This window comes from Dasypus novemcinctus, chromosome 24 (genome assembly GCF_030445035.2).
Source record: "Dasypus novemcinctus isolate mDasNov1 chromosome 24, mDasNov1.1.hap2, whole genome shotgun sequence".
In the NCBI taxonomy this organism is placed as follows: domain Eukaryota; kingdom Metazoa; phylum Chordata; class Mammalia; order Cingulata; family Dasypodidae; genus Dasypus; species Dasypus novemcinctus.
Window position 1 is genome coordinate 48,168,176 of NC_080696.1, and position 22,041 is coordinate 48,190,216.

The 22,041-nt window shown below is 48.8% G+C and overlaps 1 protein-coding gene across 1 annotated transcript in view; it reads right to left on the minus strand.

Moving 5' to 3' along the window:
- Positions 1 to 218: 218 nt before the first annotated feature.
- The window catches only part of RIMS4 (regulating synaptic membrane exocytosis 4), an 82,959-nt gene continuing 61,136 nt past the window's right edge, over positions 219 to 22,041 (minus strand). Inside the window, exons 5-7 of the mRNA XM_058287368.1 lie at positions 4,418 to 4,461; positions 4,222 to 4,333; positions 219 to 356 (exon numbers count right to left, since the gene is read on the minus strand). Of these exons, the coding sequence (XP_058143351.1) occupies positions 219 to 356; positions 4,222 to 4,333; positions 4,418 to 4,461 (294 nt within the window). The remainder of the gene's footprint in view (positions 357 to 4,221; positions 4,334 to 4,417; positions 4,462 to 22,041) is intronic.

Genomic DNA, 22,041 nt, shown 5'->3' on the forward strand with positions numbered 1-22,041 from the left:
GGGACGCCCGCGGGGCCCCGCCGCCTCGCCGGGCTGCGCCGCCTCCCCCGCCCCGAGCAGCCTTCGTGCGTCCCGCCCGGCCTGGGCGCCTACTGTGTGCAGGGCCCCCGCTGGAAGCCGGCGCCTCCCGCGAGCAGCTCGGGCCGCCCGGGGCTTGCGTTCTAGCGGCCCGACGGCCGTTCACCAAATAACCCCACTGCGCGGGTCGGGAGGGCGCTTCAGCCGGGGGACAGCCCGGCCGGCAGCCCCGGGAAGGCGTCGCCGCCCCCGAGGAAGGGAGGTTTCTTCTGCGACCGTAAGGAGTTAACCGAGAGAGGGACGGGTGGGGGCGGAGTGGAAGAGGCAGCCCCCGGGAGCTGAGGAGTGAGAGGCGGCCGGGGCTGGGGCACCGACGGGCAGCGGGGACCCAGCAGCCCCCCTCTAGGCGGGTCCCCTTGAGAGAGCTGCACAGGTACCGCCAGAGCCCTGGGCACGACGTTCTCGCCAGCACCGTTCACTGGCAACGCCCCGAATACCCATCCACGGGCAAGTGGACAAGTATATGGTACATTCACACCGTGGAATGTTCTGCAGCAGCGAAAGTGGAGGAACTTCAGCCGCACGCAACCACTCAGATCCAATCTCAGAATGGATGGTTTTCCTTCTTGGGAAAAAAGTAAGATGCAGCAAACTACACACACCAGGGTGCAGTTTTAGAGTATAAATGAGCAGAACCAAGTAAAATGCATGTTTAGATGCACTCATTAGTGGGAGAAAAGTTTCAAGCAGGGGAAAAATAAAGGAAAAATTGAGGAGAATGGTTGGGGGAGGGGGCAAACAGTACATTGAAGTTACCGGTAATGCCCCAGTACTAGGGTGGGGCGGTGGTCTCATGGGTGTTTATAAATAAGTGAACTCATAAAAAGGTAGGAAAAGAGGTGGGAAAGAGTGGAAGGCAAGGAGCTGGAGTCAGGTGGGAACCAGATAGACAGGACCTGGTGGGATAGACATGGCGAAGTTTTCCTCTTTCCCTGAAAGTGCTGACAAATCAGTGGAGGGTTTTTAATGGAGGCAAAAACAGCATCAGAATTTTATTTGGAAAAAAAAAAATCCAGCAAATTATGGTCCAGAAATTAGCAGCGGCAGCATCTGGGAGCTGGTTCGGAGTGCAGATCTCAGGCTCCATCCAAGACCTGGAGAATCGGAATCTGTATTTTACCAACGCCCCAAGGTGGAGGCACCTGCAGCAGTCTGGGTATGAGGTAGTGGTGGCAGCGGAGGGGGAGATGGGGCAGTCAGAATTCAGTCACATTTAGGCAGTAAAATCAGCAGACCTTGGAGTTGGGTTGCATGTGGGAGTGAGGGAGAAGACAGGTCCCTGATGGCTTAATACACTGTCTACACTGTTGCAGTCACAGGAGACCTTTTGATAAGACCCCTTCCTGGCTCCCCATCACTCAGGATAAAGAGTAACAGCTTCCATTTTCTGACCTCCCACTTGGAGCCAGGCACTCTGGGATGCATCTTATAAGTGTCAACAAATTTATCTTTACAGAAAAATTGTGAAGTAGGAACCGTTCTCCTTGCTTTACAGATGAGGATACTGGGGCTCTGCCTGGCACCCAGGTTGTAGGTGGCAGAGCTTGGATTTGAATTTGGACCTGCTCTAGAACCTCCAGTCTCTACCTCAGTTAATACTTTGTCCCTAGCCTCTGTCATGACATTCAAGTTCCTCCACTGGCAGCCCCAGCAGTTCCCAGCATATTTCTGAAATGTTGGTCAACCTGGATGACTTGCTGCTTGAGTTCGACTGAAGGTGACCACAGATTCTTTGCTATTCCTCCCATTGTGCAACGGCATCTAGTTTTCCTCCCCTTTCCCTTGGACTAACCTTTGTGACTTGTCTGACTATCAGAACATGGTGGAAGTGACATTCCTAGCCTTCCAAGGCTCAGTCATAAGGACAGTTTCATCTTGCATCAGAGTGTCCCAGAACACTCTTACAGCCTCGGACCACGATGCAAGAAGTCTGACAAACTTCAGACCACCTCGCTGGAGAGTCCACAAATAGTTGTTCTGGTCGACATTCCAACTAAGCCCACCAAGCCATCTTGGACCCTCCAGATCAGACCAGCTGCCAGCTGCATATTACAGTGATGTCAATCAGTGCCATGTGGAACGGAAGTACCCTGCTGAGCCCAGCCCAAATTCCTGACCCACAAAATTGTGATATAAAATGAAACAGCTGTCATTTTAAGCCACTGGGTTTGGGGTTAGGTTGTTGTGCAACAGAAAATAACAGTAATGTGTACCTCCTCCAGCCCCTCCAGTGTCTGTACCTTAGTTTACCCATCTTGCCACCAGAAAAGCCTTTTACCAGCTCCTAGAGTCTCACAATCCTGCTTTACAGCAGGAAAATCTTGGTTTCCTATACAAAGGAAAATAAACAGAGTGTGTACTGCACATCTTCTGTTTGCCCCTCTGGATGTCCCCTTCTCCATGCTGCTTGGTGCCTAGCAGGCTGTCTGCTCTGATCACTCTAATGGGCTTTCTTGCCCTCTGGCTTCTGGTTGGGTTTGTTTGACAGGAGCACAAACAGAAGATCAGAAGGTGGGAGCAGAAAGAGTGGGGCATTTCCACCCTCATCTCTCTCCTTGCACAGCTACTAGGTCTATTTTCTCTCTACCCAGGCCACAGCTTCTAGCAGGTTCCACCCCCTCTCCAGGTTCCAGCCACCCCTTGTACCCTTTTCTCTTCAGGCCTAGAGGTGCCAATGGCTCCTTTTGTTGTGAGCCCTGGGGTCCTGCACCCCCTTTGGTTGCTTTCCCTAAACTCTGCTTCTGGGCTAGGGCTCCCGCAGAAGCAGAACAGAGACACAGAACTGAGTACAAGTGGTTCATTTGGTAGGAGATCCTGGGAAGCAAGCCAGGGCCATGGAGAAGTGAGACAGGGACATGAAGGAACCCATACAGGCAGGTGAGCACCCTGGGCAGCTGGAGCTCAGTCTCCTTGGGCAACTCAAGGAGAGCATGTAGAATATGTTCAGAGTTAACCCAACTGGGGCTAAGAAGCTGGGGAATTTGCTCACCAACTCCCTTCTGTCATTGAGGGCTGCTTCCAGGATATTAACTTGCTGGTACTCTTAATTTCCTCAGCACACTGGCTGAGCTTGCCCCTATGACCAGCAGAAAGAGAGAGAGTCACAGGTCTTAAGAGGAAGTAGCTATTGCCATGTAGAGGTGAGGCTGAGGGGATGTGGGCAGGGCGCTGACTGCTACACCTGCCCACACCTTTGCCGATTATTTTCTTAAACTCTTCTCAATTACTCATTTTGAGTGTGTCCCTGGTTCCTGCCATGACCCTGGGTGATTCAGGCAGGTCTTGAACTTCTCCATGGCAACAACAGAGTCTCCTGGAGTCTAGACCACAGTGGGCCAATGTGTAAAGAGTGTTGGAGGTGGGATGGAGAGGGTTGCCTTCCCTAGAATTCATTATCCACACAGCAGAGATGCCTTCTTAGACATGCTCCAATTCTAGCTGTTGCACCTCCTTCCTGGAAAATCTAGCTCGGGGTATAATCCAGCCAACCAAGCAGGGATCAAATCAGAGAACTAATGAATGGGAGACCCCTGTCTGAAAGAACGCTGGGCAGGAGTATGATCTACAGTTAAACCAAAAAGTTGTGACAATAGCTTTGGTAACTTAGTGTTGAAACACGAATGAAATTGTTAAAGTTGTGAAGGAGAAAAGTTACGTAATGAAGAAAAAAATTCCCACTATTAAGGCAGATGTAACACATTGAATGTTACAAATACCCAACAAATACTGACGAAGTATCATTCTTGCTCATGTCACAATTCTGGGAAGGCAGCCTTTCTCCACCCAGTCCTCTTGGAACTCAGGCTGGCCAAAGCTCTGCCATCTAGAACATGTGGATCTCAAGGTCGCCCAAGGTCATCTCGGTGGTCATACTTGTTTAAGCCAGTCCAAAGGAGGAGAGAGTACAAAGGAGTGTTTGGGGAGGCTTCTGGGCTAGCGTCGGAAATGACACACATCGTTTCAGCCCACATTCTATTGCTACAACTCAGTCATGTGACCACAGCAAATTGCAGGGGAAATTGGGAAATGTGGTCCAGCTGTGTGTCCAGGAAGAAAAGGCGAACACAGATGTGGATGAGCATCTAGACAGGGAATGTGTCTTCCTCGAGGAAACCCTTTTGTTTCCCTTCCCACAAAACTTACCATCTTCCTTCGGAGAGTCACGTGACTTTGTCTGACCTTGCCAGCCAGGTGGGTGGTCTTCACAGGCAGGGTGGGTTCAGTTTCTCTCTGGATCTCCAGGTCTCGCCCAGGGCTGGTAAAGACAGGAAGGACTGTACATGGGCAGACCAGGTCCTGGTTCTCAAGCTCCTGGAGCATTTCCATGGGGAACCCTCACCTGAGCAGGGTCCCGGGGTGGCGATGTGCGAGGGCCAGGCTGCCCTGGGTTGCGGGAGGGCAAGTCAGTGCGTAAGGGCAAGGATTTCCGGGTACAGGGGATGAATCCTACCACACATACACAGACAAAACAGGTGTCACAAGAATAGCTGGGATTTATTGAGTACTTCCTACGTGTCAGTCATCGTGGGGAGAGATTCACATGCATGAGCTCGTCTCGAATTCCCCGTGACCCTGGGAGCTAAGTTCCTTGATCTCCATCCAGCTGGTGAGGAAGCCAAGGCTCAAAGTAGACACAGCTGAGGAGAGGTGGAGCCGGTTGGCGTGTGAGTAGCTGGGCCTCAGAGCCTGTGCTCTTGACCTCTGTGGGCGTCCAGGAAAAAGGAGGTTACCCAGGACAGTGGCAGGGCCAGGGGAAGGGCCCTGGGTGTCACTCCCAGCTCTGCGTCCAGCTTGGTGGGACCAAAGGGAGGTGAGGAGGAAAAGGCCCACCCTCAAGTTGCTCAGCGGGCAGCAGGGGAGCCAGCCCCATTGTTCTGATACAATATAACCCTGGTCATTAAGTATTTCTGCTTCCCCAGCTCTAGCCTCTAGCATCTTCCTCTGTGAAGCTTCCAGCAAGGGGTTGAGCGGTCAAGGGTTGCAAGCTCAAATGCTGAAGGGACAGGTACGGGATGCAGATGGCCTGGAGCCTCAGCTTCACCACTTAGAGCCACGTGGATTTGGGCAAGTCCTTTCTGAGCCTCAATTTCCTCATCTGTTGAGTAGGGATAACGCTCATAGCTCATAGGATGAGGAGAGCATCCTCACTCAATAAGAAGGGTGAGGGTTGCGGCCACGTGAATGCTGCCATGCTGAAACGTGAACCCTGTGTTGTCAGATCCTCCGATTATTCAGGAAAATCCTGGAATCCTGGATTTTAATGTTGCAAATGTGTCAAAATAGGTCCTAATTTTTAAAACTCTGTATAAGCTGAAGAAAACATCCACGGATCAGATTTTGTCCTTGGACCCCTGGACTCCAAAACAGTTAAGGTCCCTGCTGATCTTCTAGGATCTCTGAATAGAAAAGAGGAAAGGAAGGAGTGCTCCCCAACCCAGATTTGTCAGATGGGTTTGGATCACATCAGACTAAAAGGTAACAGAAAAACAACAACAAAATAATAAGCCAAATAAGATAAAGTTTCTCTGTTATTTAAAGAGGTATGGTTGGTTGGCAATGCGTGGTTGGTATGGCAACTCCACAAAGATGGTTCCTTTCATCTCTCTGCTCTGCCATCCCTTGCATCTGGCCCTTGTCCTCATGGTCCAAGATGGCTACTGGAGTGTCAACCATCATATCTGCAGTCCAGAGAATAGCATGGAGGAAGGGAAGAAGCAGCTAGTGCTTCCACCTTTTAAAGAGACTTCCCTGGAGTTCCTCGCAGCACTTCCCCTTACACAGTCACATAACCACATGCAATTGCAAGGAAAACTGGGAAATGTCTTATAGCTGGGAGACAAGGTGCCTGACTGAAAAAGGGAGGATCAAGCACTAAAGAAGCAGGTGTTGGAAGGCAACTAGCTCTTCCTGCCACACTGAATAGTCTGGCGTGCGAGGAGAGTGTATGAAAAGGTGGAAGAGGTGTTACTGGACAGCCAGACCCTGCTGTCCACCTCACTTCTCTTGCCTCACGTGTTTGAGCCTCTTTCTGACCAGAAGAAAAGAAGAAAGCGAGACAGAAAGAGGCCATCTGAATACAATAAAGAGAGCGTTGACTTGCCAAGGACCGGCTGTCCGCCAGGCCCTGTGCCGAGTCTTGTTTGGGTGTTGTATCAGGTTATTTTCTTCCAGTCTCTCCAGAGAGTGGTGGGGCTGGGGTCACACCTTGACTGTGCTGGCCGGGGTGGGAGACCCCCAAACCACCCAGCCCTGTGCCTCACTCAGTCCTTGGAAGCTCCTGCCCCTTGGGCCTCTCTGAGGACCCACAAGCTGCCCTGTTTCCTGAAGGCTCCCCGCTGAACTCGGTCAGCTTCCAGCATCTCAGGTTTCCCAAGTCAGTTCCCACTCACCATCTGCTTTCCAGCTCCCAGAATTTGGAAGCTTTTACCTCCTCACGCGCCCTCTTTATCCCAGAAGTTAGGTATACTTAAAAAAAAAATTCCATTGTGTCATGCTCTGGGGGTTTCAGGGAGCAGTGGGGAGAAGTGTGTTCGAGCTCCCGTGTCCGTGTCTACCCCAGCCTCCAGCCTGAGTTCCCGAATGGGGGAGCCCCCGGTGGGTGGGGGCCCTGATCTGCCTGGTCTGGTCTCCCTCCCTCCGCCTTCAGCTCCAGGAGGCCCCTCGAGCTCTCAGGGCACGAGGTGCTCTATCTCCCTCTCTGAGCCCGGGGCACGTTTCTGTCCTGCCTCCACAGCCCCCGGCTGCTTCCCAAGGGCAGGGGCCCGGCGTCATCCTCTCCACGTCTAGACAGGCCTGGGCAGGCTCCCTGGAAGTGGACGCGAGTCCCGGGCCTTGCTCCTTCCTAGGAGTCAGGTTTGGGCTCTCACAAGTGAAAATGCAAAGCTGGGGGTGGGGGCCAGTCATTTCTAAAATGGGATGTCGGAGTACATTTCCCCCCAAAGGTATATTCCTGCTGCATTTACAGTGGAGTCCAAAGTCAACGTGAAAGGGGAAAGCCTGGTAGAGTCACCCGTGTCTTTAGAAACCTCTCAGGAAGGTTCTGGTTGGAGACAGACCCCCTGCCCCTCAGTAAATCACCACAGCCAGTGTTTCCTCCTGGAGTTTCCGTTTCCAGACAGAGAAGTTTCCTGGGATGCAGGACTTGCTGAATTAAAATCTGGCCAGGCCGGGGCGGCGGACTTGGCCCAGTGGTTAGAGCGTCCGTGTACCACATGGGAGGTCCACAGTTCAAACCCCGGGCCTCCTTGACCCGTGTGGAGCTGGCCCATGCGCAGTGCTGATGTGCGCAAGGAGTGCCCTGCCACACAAGGGTGTCCCCTGCGTAGGGGAGCCCCACACGCCAAGAGTGCGCCCCGGAAGGAGAGCCGCCCAGGGCGAAAGAAAGTGCAGCCTGCCCAGGAATGGCGCCGCACACACGGAGAGCTGACACAGCAAGATGACGCAACAAAAAGAGTCATAGATTCCCGGTGCCGCTGACAACAATAGAAGCAAAGAACACGCAGCAAAATGGACGCAAAGAACAGACAACTGGGGGGAGGGGGGAGGTGGAACAGACAACTGGGGAGAGGGGGGAGGTGAAAGGGGAGAGAAATAAATAAATAAAAAATAAAACCTGGCCAGGCTGAGGGAAAAATGGGATGGCTGGCCGGCCCCCGAGGACACCCGAGTACGACAGCAAGTTGGCTCCTTGCACACTCCTGGGCAGGCATACATTCGTCACACACGAAGCGCTAAGGGCTGTTTCTGCTGTTTACTCCCGGCCCCCCTTGCATAGCGTGTTTAAGCAAGACAGATGGTGGAGGTAAGAGCAGGGAACCCAGCTCCAACATTCCAGCCCTGTGACTTCGGACAGGTCACCTTTCCACTCGGCCTCAGCTTCCCCACCTGTAAAATGGGAATAATACCAAGTTCTATCCTGTAGGTTTGTTAATAGACTTAAAGCAGCTAGAACCGTACCTGCCCTAAAGCCTGCTAGCCAGGCCACAGTCCCTTATCCAGAATCCAGAGGACCTAACGTGTTGGGATTTGGGGAGTTCTTGGGCTTTGGAAAGCACCTACCCTCCACACCACTGAGGTCTGAGCTCGCATCCCGTAAGTACATTAATATTTCTGTAGAAAGAAGTGTGTGACTATTTGCATATCTATTCAGGTTAGGTTTTTGCCACCAAATAACTTAATTTTTCCCCCTCAGAATTGTGAGGGAGGGTTTGTGGACTTGTGTAGGGTTGGCTGTTGTTACTTAATATTTATCTGGTGTAATAGCCGGTGGCTGCTTCTTGAAGACAACTCAGAGTCTTTGTCTGTGAGGCCCTCAGGTTCTTGAAGCTGCCCAGCAGGTCCGTCTGCACCAGCAGCTCTGAACAACCTTTGAAAGCTCAGCACTCTTCTTTCTCTACCAGGCCCTGAACTTAGTGATTTTCCCCGGTTCCTTCCAATGGCGGGAAGGGGATAAACAGGTTGCAAACTCAGGTCTCCAAGAGGCTTTCCCAGTCTGAGTTTGGAGAGCCATTGGCCCCCAGTGCAGGGGGCACTTAAGCTGTGGGACGTGGTGAGCTAGACGTGCTTCTGGTACAGCTGCCATGAGTTCCAGGTGATGGTCTGGTCTGGGCAGGAGACGTAGTGGAGCCAAAGCAGCAGCTCCTGGGAGTCCACAAAGAAGCATCTCCACGGCAGACACTTCAGCACTTACAGCAAAGTGCCCGAGGGAAATCCAGGACGTTTCCTCAGTTGGGGTGAACATTTCCTTGGACATGTCAGTAGGTGCTCTAAGTATTGGGGGTTGTGGAGTGATGGGAGGAGGAGGACAGGTTTATTTGCTGTAACAAAGAACCCCCAGACTCAGTGCTTTGATCCCATAAAGGCTTATTTCCTGTTCTGGCTACAGTCCAATGTGGGTCAGTAGGGGACTCCACATGGCCAAAGAGGGGCCCCGGCTCCTTCCATCTTGGGGTTCTGCCATCCCTCGGGACCTTGGAGCCCTCCCCCAGGTCTTCTGTGTGAGTCCAGCAGGCAAGGGAAGAGAGTGTGGAGGATCGTGAGGGAGGGCCAAGGGACCAGGCAGGAAGTGACGGGTGTTCCTTCTGCTCACATTCCTTTGGCTAGAACCTGGTCACACAATCCCAGCCAATGCAAGGGAGGCTGGGAAATACAGTGTAGCTGGACACCAGGAAGGAAAGGATGTAGGTTTGGCGAAAGCTAGTCAGTCTCTGCCACAAACTGGAGAGCTCCAGTGGCGCAATTGGTTAGCGCGCGGTACTTATATGAAACTTAGGTTTTTACGCAAAGTCTTCTCGTTTTTAAATATTGGCAAGCAATTGAAATTTTTAAAAAGCTATTGTATGGATTAAACAAAACCTGTTTATGGGCCATGTAGCCCACATGGTGCCAGTTTGTGACCTCTGGACTAGAAGGCTGCCTCTTGCCCAAATGCAAGATGATGCTAAAGGGACAGGGCAATAATCAGTGAGGCAGCTGCTTTCATTTCCTCACCCATTCACACAGTCACGCAAATGTCCGTTGAATTCCTACTCTGAGCCAGGCACGAGGCCATGAAACGAACAGCCCACCATTCCTTCCCTTGAAAAGCTCACAGATTTGTTGGAACCCTGGGTAGAAGATAGTGTTAGATTTATTAGTTTTAGAGTCCTATGCCATAGTGGTATAATCTTAACAGAGGAGAATTCCTTAACTCAAAAGAATGATTCCTGAAGGGGGAAACTCTGGCCTAGAAATGATAGAAAGGGCAGTACACAGAGTTGGAAGCCCCTTTGGGGTTTCCATCCAGTGTGGGGGTGGCTTCAGGCAAGTGGTCTGTCCTGGCTGCGCCTCAGTGTCCACCTCCGTGAGGTGGGCATAATGGTATCTGTCTTACAGAGCTGTGGGAAACAAGAGGAAAACATATAAGAGCCTAGTACAGTCCCCAGCACACAGTAGGTACACAGCTTCATCCTCCAGCTGCCACTGTGGTGCACCAGGAGGTTATTTTGGGCTAGGAAGGGTCTCGGCATCTCTAACTCACCACCATTTGCTCAGGGTGTCCCTGGGCCAAGCCCTGTGCTGGGTGCTGGGGACACGGTGATGAGAAAGGCCTGGCTCCACTGGGAGGAACTCACAGTCCCTGGGCACCTGGGCATGAGGGTCTCTCCCCCTCCTCCATGAGGGAGGTGCACCCATCCGTCCTCAAAGCAAGAAGAGGTGGCAGTCAACCAAGGATATTTTGCTGATTTTGTAGCTCATCTTCTCTGTGGTTCCCTTGCTTCTGGGCATGTCCCCCTGAAATCTAGCAGCTCTGCCACCTTGGCTTTGTCCTCTGACACCTTAGGTCAACAAGGCTTCAACTGTCTGTTGCCCAAATTTGGGAAATGCACTCAGTTAAAAACAAACAACAACAAACTTATAAAAAGCACCCGTGTAGTTCCATCTTTCAAGAGTAGATTCCGCTTTGCTTTTTCACCAACCTTTGGGAATTCACAAGAGTAGTTTAGCAGGCAGCAGAGAAGTTGGGCCTTGTTTAGACTCAGGTTTTGATTCTCACTCCTTCTGCAGTCTTGTTCTAAGGACTTCATCCTAAAATCCCAGGTGCTTTCCCCTCCTTGAACTCTGTTCTTGGGATCCTTGAACCAGGAAGGTCATGACTTTCCATTGACACTTCCCACCACTGTGCCCACGGAGGATGGGAGTGTCCTCAGGCAGGAAAGTCACAAACCAGAGGTCCTTACCCCTTCCAGTAAACTTTGCCCTGGCTTTGTCTGCTTTTGGGCTGCTTTCTAGTACTTTTATAGTAGGACTTTTTTGTTATCGTAGTTCACATTTTATAATTATCTGTGGGAAGGTTCACATGGTAAATTTACTTTGCTACTATTACAGAAATTTCCTTACTACATGCTATTTTGACTGTGCCTGTCTGAGGGATGAAGATTTGATGTCGTTATGTTGGTACAAGATTGGAGGGAGGGACCAACTGCTCACACCCAGGAATGTGTCATTCCTCATATTGTCAATTCAGAAAGGGCATCTAAGGGCCAATCTTTCATTCTCTGAGACTATACTTGTGTCCTGCATGGACCACACTTCAAAGTTCTGATTTTCTCTTAAAGTTACAATAGTGAGTCTTTACGTTTAATTAATAAATAGATTTTCCTGCATACAAATTGGTATTTAGGTTTTTTTTTTAATTGCTTAGAGGAAAATTAGCATTGTTTTTGTGGGTCTCCTGATTATCCTATTTTTGTTTGGTTATGTAATGGTGTATTAGTCAGCCAAAGGGGTGCTGATGCAAAATACCAGGAATCAGTTGTTTTTTTTTTTTAAAGACTTATTTTTATTTCTTTCTCTCCCCCCCCCACCCCCCACTTGTCTGCTCTCCATGTCCATTCACCATGTGTTATTCTGTGACGGTGTCTATCCTTATCAGTGGCACCAGGAATCTGTGTTTCTTTTTGTTGCATCATCTTGTGTCAGCTCTCCGTGTGTGTGGCGCCATTCTTGGGCAGGTTGCCCTTTCTTTCATGCTGGGCAGCTCTCCTTATGGGGTGCATTCCTTGCATGTGGGGGCTCCCCTACGCGGGGGACACCCCTACGTGTCATGGCACTCCTTGCACACATCAGCACTGCACATGGGCCAGCTCCACATGGGTCAAGGAGGCCTGGGGTTTGAACCGTGGACCTCCCATGTGGTAGGCGGACGCCCTGTCCATTGGGCCAAGTCCGCTTCCCATTAGTTGGTTTTAATAAAGTGTATTTATCTGGGATAGAAGCTTACAGTTACCAGACCATGAAGCATAAATTACTTCCCTCACCAAAGTCTATTGACATGTATTGGAGCAAGGTGGCTGTTGACATCTACAAGGGTTCAGGCTTCCTGAGTTCCTCTCTTCCTAGGGCTTGTTTCTCTCTGGGCTCAGCTCTTTTGCCACAAAGCCAGGTGTAGACATTTAGGCAAACAGCTCGTCTCTCTTCCTGGGCCTCTGCTGGGTCTAATCGAGCCTTCTCTCTGCTCTTCTGTGTGCTTACTTCCCTTGCCCCAGCATTAAAACTTCAAACTCTGTTCTCTGCCGTGTCTTTTCTCTGTGAGTCCCCACCCACCAAGGGGGCAGGGATGCAACACCCTGTGATGTGGCCCAATCAAAGCCTTAATTGTTATTTAATCAAGTAAAAGTGAAACCTCTGAATCCAATATAATCTAATATACCCAGAGGACAGACCAGTTTATAAACCTAATCCAATCTCTATTTTTGGAATTCATAAACCATAGCGAACTGCCACAAAGGGTATGCTGTTTCACAGGAAATACACTTCTCCTGTCACGGAAAGATACTGAAAAACTAGATTCAAGTATTCTCTCTGAACCTACTAAAAGTGGAAAAGTCAAGAAATGACTTTGTTTTCTGATTTTTTGTGTGTGATCTTCTTTCCCAAAAGGCAACAAGCTCAAGGTCTAATTTGTTGGATAACTAGGAGCAAATGAGGTGGCAGAGCTAAGCAAAGCATCACAGTTACTATGTTAAGATTTTCTACTTCAGTCTCACGCTGGGTGAATAGTGTCCCCATAATTCACGTCCTCAGAACCTCAGAATATGATCTTATTTGGAAATAGGGTCTCTGCAGATGTCCTGTTAAGTTGAGATGAGGCTCTACTGGTTTAGGGTGGGCCTTATATCCAAAGAAGGCCCCGTGAAGACAGAGAGTAAAAACACGTGAAGACAGATGGGAGTCCTGCGTCCACGTGCCAAGGAGCACCGAGGATGGCCGGCTCCCACCAGCAACGAGGAGAAAGGCCCGGCGCCCCTTCCCCATCAGCCTGCAGGGGACACCGACTCGGCTAACACCTTGATTTTGGACTTCTAGCTTCCGGGCCGACGAGCAAATCCAGTTCTGTGGTTTTAAGCTTCCTGGAGACCAAGACTGTTTCTCTTTGTCTTGACCAAGCGGTCACCCTGACTCCTCACAGGCCTGACCCACTCCCTCCTGTTGTGCCTTCCTTGAAACCAATCTTGCAGCTGTGGAATGCAGAGAAAAACAACTCATACTGCAGGAAGTGAAAAGTTAAAAAGACAACCTCAGCCCCTAACGTTCCAAAGATCAGTCTTGTCCTTGACTCCCCCCGCCACCCCTCCGCCCTCACCCCGGCCCTTGCTGCCCAGGGGCCCAGGAGACTCCTGAGTTCCTTATGTCCGTCCTCCTCCCTCCCAGCCCTTACCTACTCCAGGTGGCTTTATTACCACAAAGGAAAAGAATCCAAACCAAGGGGTCCTAATCGCAACCTCAGTAAATCCCCCACCCGCTCGGGTGACCCACCCCCTTTACCATCTTGCAAGGGCTTTTCCTCCCCGCGACTCCCAGCCCTTAAAAAGCTGCTGTCCTTTGACTCAATGGAGCTGACTGCTACTCTGTCCCCTGCCACAGCAGCCCCTGAGTAAAGTCATCCTCTCCTGTTTAAAAGACAACAAAAACAAGAAGAGGGAGGGGTGCATGCTCGTACCAGAGTTACCTGACATGACAAACAGGTACCTCATTTGGTTGATACCATTGAAGAACCATCTCCAGAGGCCTTGGGGTGATCCCAGGGGACTAGGGTGGGAGGACAAATTCTGTGAGCTCCGAGTCACAGAGATTAAGCTGCCACTTGGTGATGATGTTTCCAGAACCAGACATGTCATCTCATTTAACACTATCTAGAAGCCTCAAACCCTTTGGGTATAGGAATGGCCAGGAGAACCATCTTACAGATAAGGAAACCAAGGCTCAGAGAGGTGAGGCCACCTGCCTAAGGCTCCACACTAGCAAGGAGCGGCCTGGAGGCTCAAAACCAGGGGCACGCCCTTTTCCACACCTCAGGACAGTGCCCGCTCCTGGGGAAGGAGATGTCTGCTGCAGGGCTCAGACCTCCTTCCAGGGCTCCTGGTCACCATCCAGAAGTATCCATCCAGGGCTCTGGAGGACTCTGGCAAGAAATGAAGTTTCTGTCTCAGGCCTATAGCCCACCTGGGGAGCTGGAGTCCCTTCATTCATTCACTCATTTGTTCATTCCCGGTTGATTCCCTGCTCCCACATCTTCTATCCAGTAACTCCAGGCTTCTGTACTGGGCACTGTTTGAAGAATGCTGGGGATACAGGGAGAACTAGATAGACACCGCCACCAGCTTCCTGGGACAGCTAAGGGGGTGGGGCGGAGCTGACCTAGCTGGAGGCTTCCTGGAAGAAGGGATGCTTGAGTGCTGGAGTGGACAGGACGAGGAGTGGTTAACCGGGTTCACGGAGGATTTCATTCTGAGAAGAGGAAGAAATGGATTTACCAGACTTTCTGTGAAACTCAGGAGGCTTAAGCGTCCATGTCCCTCGCTTGCCAGGCCTTCCAGTGACCCGGGAGGGGCCCCAGCAGCGCATACTCAGCATCTCCTTGTACAAAAGTAAGACATCTTAACTGCACTTACTCAAGAATGCTGCCTGTGTCCTCCCCGACTTCCTCCTCCGCCACACTTCTTCCCATTTCGAGGGTTGCTGGATGGCTGTGGGCAATTTTTAGGGATCTAGCTAAGGGGAACAGAATACTGACATTGATGATAATAACATAAAACTCAAAATACACCATTGCGAAGAGGAAATTGGCAACAAACTGGTTAGTAGTTCATGTCAATCAGAGATTTTTTTCAGATTAGTAACCAAGAAAACATGAAATGCCCTGAAATCTTTCCACTCCTATATGAAAGTAAACTTGACAGAGATTTTTCTAAATTTGATGCAATACTAAAATTTTATGACACTACCAATAATGAGTTGTGAAGCTGCAACTTTTCTAAAAGCTATCAATAACAATAAAAATTTTTTTCAGTCAACCATGCTGAGAAAAGAGACTAAATTATGTTCTTATTCTCTCTAAGGAAAATGACATTTCAAAATCAATTTCATATGAAGAAGTTCTCCTAAAGATATATAACCAAAAAATGTAGGAAAGAATTGTAGAGATGTGTTGGGTGGTAAATATAAATGCTATGTTATTTTTCTGGATATTATATAGTATTCATCAGCTTTTTAAAATTTAAAAATTTGTTGATTTAGTTTTGCATTCTCAATGTTCATTTTCCTTACCTGATTTTATGTTCTTTTTTCTTAAGGAAGTTCTGCCAGCTTGTTTAAGCTTCAGGCCCACAAAACCTGGATGCACCTCTAGGGAGAGAATACAGCATGTGCAAAGGCCCAGTGGCTAGAGGGAGCTTGACTGTGTTGAGGAATGGAAGGAAGGGCCATGTAACAGATGGGACAAGGAAGAGGGGGAAGCAGGGCTGCCCCCTGTAATCCTGTCTTGACCTCTTTCTGGCTGAGTCTCAGGACCCTCATCCAGAGAGAACAAGGCTGAAGAGAAGAAGGCTCTGACAAATAATTTCTTTCAAACTCACTGGTGCATGAATCCTCTCCTTGACAGCTGTCCAGTGAGCCTCGGCTCTTCACATCTCCTGGAATGGGGAGCTCACCCCTCCCCCAACTCCTACTGTCACAGAATAAAACTCTAGTTGTTTTGTACACCAATGTTCATAACAGCATTATTCACAATCACTAAGAGTGTCCACCAGCAGATGAATAAACAAAATGTGGTGTCTACATACAATGGAATATTATTCATTATTCAAAATAATGAAGTTCTAAAGCATGCCACAGTATAGAAGAAACTTGAAGCCATCACACTGAGTGGAAAAAGCCAGACACAAAAGGACAAATATGGTATGATTCCACTTATGTTAAAAACCTAGAATGTGCAAATTCATAGAGACAGAAAATAGATTATAGAGTACCAGTGTGGGGGGTATTGCAGAGGATGGGGAGTTAATGCTTCGTGGGTGTAGAGTTTCTGTTTGGGGTGATGAAAAGACTTTGGTAATGGGTGGTGGTGATGGTGGCACAACATTATAAATGTAATTAATACCACTGACTTATGGGAAGCAGATGTGGCTCAAGCGATTGGGCTACCGTCTACCATATAGGAGGTTCAGGGTTCAATTCCCAGGGCCTCCTGGTGAAGGCAAGCTGGCCTGAGTGGAGAGCTGGCCCACGCAGAGTGCTGGCCCCTGCGGCAAGCTGGCCTGAGTGGAGAGCTGGTTCAGCAAGATGACACAACAAAAAGAGACAGAAAAGAGCAATAAGAGATGCAGCAGACCAGGGAGTTGAGGTGGCACAGGAGATTGAGCACCTCTCTCCCACTCTGGAAGGTCCCGGGATCAGTTCCAGGTGCTGCCTAAAGAGAAGACAAGCAGATACAGAAGAATGCACAGTGAATGGACAGAGAGAGCTGACAACGGGGGTGGGGGTGGGAGTGGATAAATAAATAAATAAATCTTTTAAAAACACACACACACAAAAACACTGATCTCTATACTTGTAAAAAGTTAAAGTGGCAAATTGTATGTTGTATATATGTTACCACGATTAAAAAAACTCTAGTAGTGGAAAGTTCTTCTGTAAACCTGTCTACCAATTGTCTGTGCTTCCCTTAGGCCTTCCAGGATCGTTGGCTGCTTCTTCCCACCACATTATTGCCCTGCAAAGACTTGAAGGCAGTGCTCAGGCTTTGTCCTTATGCAACTTTTCTTCTCCAGTAGAGAGAACCTGGCTCCCTTCAAAGATTCCTCTTAAGACTTGGCTTCCCAAACCATCCTCACCCATTATCTTTGGAAGATTTCTCAGTCACCCATAGATCCATAATAATAACAACAACAACAACAGGCACTGAGTGCTTATTATACTAGGCTCTGTGCTGGGTACTTTCTATGCTTAATCTTTATGGCAATCATAGAAAATATGGGAAACGGACTTTGGCCCAGTGGTTAGGGCGTCCGTCTACCACATGGGAGGCCCGCGGTTCAAGCCCCGGGCCTCCTTGACCCGTGTGGAGCTGGCCCATGTGCAGTGCTGATGCGCGCAAGGAGTCCCGTGCCACACAGGGGTGTCCCCCGCGTAGGGGAGCCCCACGCGCAAGGAGTGCGCCCATAAGGAGAGCCGCCCAGCGCGAAGGAGGGAGCAGCCTGCCGAGGAATGGCGCCGCCCACACTTGCCAACAACAGAAGCGGACAAAGAAACAAGACGCAGCAAAAAGACACAGAAAACAGACAACCGGGGGAGGGGAGGGGAATTAAATAAATAAAAATAAATCTTTCAAAAAAAAAATCATAGAAAATAGGTGTGATTATGAAGCCCATTTTACAGTAGAGGAACCTGAGGCTAAAGAGATTAAATAGCCTGCCCTAGCTCACATAGCATATAGGTGGCTTATTAGTCAGGGTTCTCTAGGGAAACAGAACTTGACAGGTAATATTTGTAGATAGTATGAGATTTTATAAAATTGTCTCATGCAACTGTAGGGATGCACAAGTCTAAATTTTGTAGGCAGGCTGCAAGCCAGGGGCTCCAGTGACGGTCCTCAGTGAATTCCCCAGGTGATGCTGGCTGTCAGAAATAGAGATGGGAATTTTCTCTCTGAATCACTTCTCTTTTTAAGGCCTTCAACTGATTGGAGGAGACATCACTCATTGCTGATGGCAAACACTTCAATTGATTGTAGATATAACCAGCCATCTATTCAATCAACAAACTGATGATGAAAGTCCATGAAATGCCCTTGTATTACAATTAGGTCAGTGCTTGCTTGACCAAACAACTGGGCACTGTTATCTGGCCAAGGTGACTTATTAACCTACCATCACCGTCCACCCCTTGTCAACTTGGTGGCCATACATATCACCTTAAACCATACTTAGTGTCTAAATAAAAGCAACAGACAGACTGACACACACACACACACACATATTTATGCCTAACAATACTCAACAGTCCTGCATACAACCAGAAATGCACTAAATCCCTCCAGAATATGGTGCAAGTCCTTGAGTAATATCCATTTTTAAACTTGACATCTTTAAATAATATGACATGAAACTAACACAACGTGTCATATAATAAGGGGAAATGCTAGGAAAGAAAACAAAGGTATTTACGCACATATGCAAACATACTCATAACAAAACAAGAAAGAAATATTCAAGACCATTACAATCCTCATTTCTTTAACTGGTCACATGGTTGAAGTTCGTATTTATCACTACCTTCTTCCACTACCCATTCCATGTTCCCTTTACCCTCAGCAAGCACTTCAGCTGACCATGGTTCTTTGCCTGGTGAGGTGACCCAAACTTTCATTCCTGAAGATTCGGGGCCATTGTTAGTGCCTGGATTGGGTTGCAATTTTCCATTGACTTTAATCATAGGATATGGCAGTACTAAGAGACACCCTAGGGGATCTCCTGTATTTTAGGCATACTCTTCTTTACCTCCATTTTGTGGCAGCAGTCTTATTTTCCCATGTTAGTCAGGATCGTTCACCCCAGCCAGTATAGAAATTCCCTTCTTTGCCTGTTGATTCAGAGGCATGAGGAGCCAAAGTGGCCAGGTGGCAGTCCTAACTTCCAGTTCGGTGGAATCATCCCTGGTGGAAACACTCTTCCTTTTGGAACTAAGACCTGTAGACCAGCAGAGCTTAAGATTGCAGGGACAGGAAGAAAACATTTTCCTAGTGGATCACTAGGGGTAACAGTGAGTGGTGCCACTCCTATTTCCAGCCCTTGGTTCCTGGATTGTGAATCCTGGTTATGGGAGAAACAGCACCATAGAGTGGATGCTGATTTAGAGCATACACAGCCTCCTGGAGAACACTGCCCCAGCCCTGTAAGGTATTGCCACCGTAACTGAGTCTTCAAAAGGCCATTCCACTGTTCTATCAATCCAGCTGCTTCAGGATGATGAGGGTAAGACCAGTGAATTCCATGAGCATGTGCATACATCGTTTGCTGTGAAGTGGGTTCCTTGATCAGATGCAATGTTGTTTGGAATAAAATGGTGATGAATAAGACATTTGGTAAGTCCACAGATGGTAGTTTTGGAAGAAGCATTGTGTGCAGCAAAGGCAAACTATCCCAGTTTCCAGTCAGAACAAATCACTGTCCATTCATGATGGAAGTGATACCAGGTAGCAGGCTGATCACCTTGGGACTGGTGTCATATTGGGGGCTGAGTGTGGATCTCTGCTGCTGGCAGATTGGTCACTCAACAGTGGCTATAGCCAGGTCAGCTTTGATGAGGGGAAGTCCATGTTGCTGAGCCCATGCATAACCTCCATTTTACCACCATGGCCGCTTTGTTCATGAGCCCATTGGACAATGACGGAGTGGATGGGGAAAGAGGCTGCCTGCTATCTACAGAACAGATCATCTTATCCATTTGATTATTAACATCTTCCTCTGCTGAGATTATCCTCAAACACATTTACATAAGACACAAATAGGGAAACGGACTTGCCCAGTGGTTAGGGCATCCGTCTACCACATGGGAGGCCTGCGGTTCAAACCCCGGGCCTCCTTGACCCGTGTGGAGCTGGCCCATGCGCAGTGCTGATGCGCGCAAAGAGTGCCCTGCCACGCAGTGGTGTCCCCCGCCTAGGGAGCCCCATGCGCAAGGAGTGCGCCCTGTAAAGAGAGCCGCCCAGCGGGAAAGAAAATGCAGCCTGCCTAAGAATGGCGCAACCCACACCGTAGAGCTGACACAACAAGATGACAAGATGACTCAGCAAAAAGAGACACAGATTCCCACGCCGCTGATAGCAACAGAAGCGGACAAAGAAGACACAGCAAATAGACACTGAGAACAGACAACCAGGGTGGCGGAGGAGGGGGGGGAGGGGAGAGAAATAAATAAATAGATACATCTTTAAAAAAAAAAGACAAATATATTCATGTTTGGGTTTTTTTGCCACTCACAAACATCTAGCCACAAACCTCTTCGCCTCTTTGTCACCAATTTTTCAATCATATACCTCCAAGTCTCTGACCATCCAGCCAAACCATTGGCAACAGCTCCTGAATCATGCACAAACACACCTCCAGCCATTTCTCTTTCCAAGCAAAATGAACAACCAGGTGCACTCCTTGAAGTTCTACCCAATGAGAGGATTTTTCCCTCACCACTGTCCTTCAGAGCTGTTGAAGAAAGGGGCTGCAGCACTGCAGTTGTTCACTTTCAGGTGGTACCTAAATATCATGCAGAACCATCTGCAAACCAGGCCCGGGTTTTCTCTTCCTCAGTTAACTGATTGTAAGGAACTCCCTAAGAGGCCATAGCAGCGGGCTGGGAAAGAGAAGGTGACATGGCAGGAATGGTGACCACGGGCATTTGGGCTACTTCCTCGTGTAACTTACTTGTGCCTTGACCTGACCTGCTTGAGCTTTATCTTGTGTATACCACTTCCGCTTTATAATGGAGTGCTGCTGTGGATACCCAAATTTATGGTTTTGTGAGTCAGACAATACCTAGCTCATGATAGGCAACTAGGATCTCAAGGTAACTTGGTGGCCCATGGTTAAACGTTCAGTCTCTACTAAGGCCCAGTAGCAGGCCAAAAGCTGTTTCTCAAAAGAATGGTCGTCTGTAGAGGATGACAGGATGTTGCTCCAAAATCCTACGGGTCTATATTGTGATTCCCCTACAGGGGCCTGCCAAAGGCTCCAGATGCCATCTGTATTTGCCACTGACACTTCCAGCACCATTGGATCTGCTGGAGCATATGGCCCAAGTGGCAGCGCAGTTTGCACAGCAGCCTGGACCTGTCGCAGAGCCTCCTCTTGTTCTGGCACCCTCTCAAAATGAGTGGCTTTTCTGGTCACTTGGTAAATAGGCCAGAGTAGCACACCCAAAAGAGAAATGTGTTGTTTCCAAAATCTGAAGAGGCCAACTAAGTGTTGTGCCTCCTTTTTGGTTATAGGAGAGGCCAGATGCAACAGCTTATCCTTCACTTTGGAAGGGATATCTCGACATGCCCCATACCACTGGACACCTAGAAATTTCACCAAGGTGGAAGGCCACTGTATTTTTTTTAATTTATCTTCCATCCTCTCTCATGTAAATGCCTTGCCTCTACAGAATTTGCTACTTCTTGCTCACTAGGTCCAATCAGCATGATATCATCAATATAATGAACCAGTGTGATGCTTTGTGGGAGGGAGAGATGATCCATCAAGGTCCATGCAGACAATATGATAGAGGGCTGGAAAATTGATATGCTGCTGAGGCAGGACAGTGAAGGTATATTGCTGGCTTTCCCAGCTGAAAGCAAACTGTTTCTGGTGGTCCTTACTAATGGCAATTGAGAAAAAAGCACTTGCCAGATCAATAGCTGCGTACCAGATATTGGGGGGGGGGGGTGTTGAATTCCTCAAGCAATAATACTACATCTGGAAGAGTAGCTGCAATTGGAGTCACCACCTGTCATCCTCCAAAGGCCATCTGTTTTCTGCACAGGCCAAATAGGAGAGTTAAATGGGAATGCAGCGGGAATCCCCACTCCTGCATCCTTCAAGTCCTTGATGGTGGCATTAATCTCTGCAATCCCTCCAGGAATTCAGTATTGCTTTTTTTTTTTTTTAAGCCAGTAAAAAGAATTTATTTGGAAAATGGAGAAAGAACAAGCTTGCTAAGAAATGGGAGAGAATGACAGAAATACACACCAAGATGTGGTGCAGGTTCCTCTAGGCAAAGAGAGCTCCAGTATTCCTTTTTTTAAATTAAATTTTATTTTTTTTCGTGGCTGTCTTTTTAAAAATATATAAATAGATCACACAAAACATTAACATTGTAAAAAACATAAGAGGTTTCCATATACCCCACTCCCCACCCCTCCTCCCCTCCTCCTCCCACATCAACATCCCGTTTCATCAGTAAGGCACATTCATTGAATTTGGTGAGTACACCCTGGAGCACTGTCCCACTACATGGACCATAGTTTACATTGTAGCTCACACTCTCCCCCAGTCCATCCAGTGGATTATGGCAAGATAAACAATGTCCTGCATCTGTCCCTGCAATATCACTCAGGATAACTCCAAGTCCCAAAAATGTCCCATATCACACCTCTTCCTCCCTCTCCCT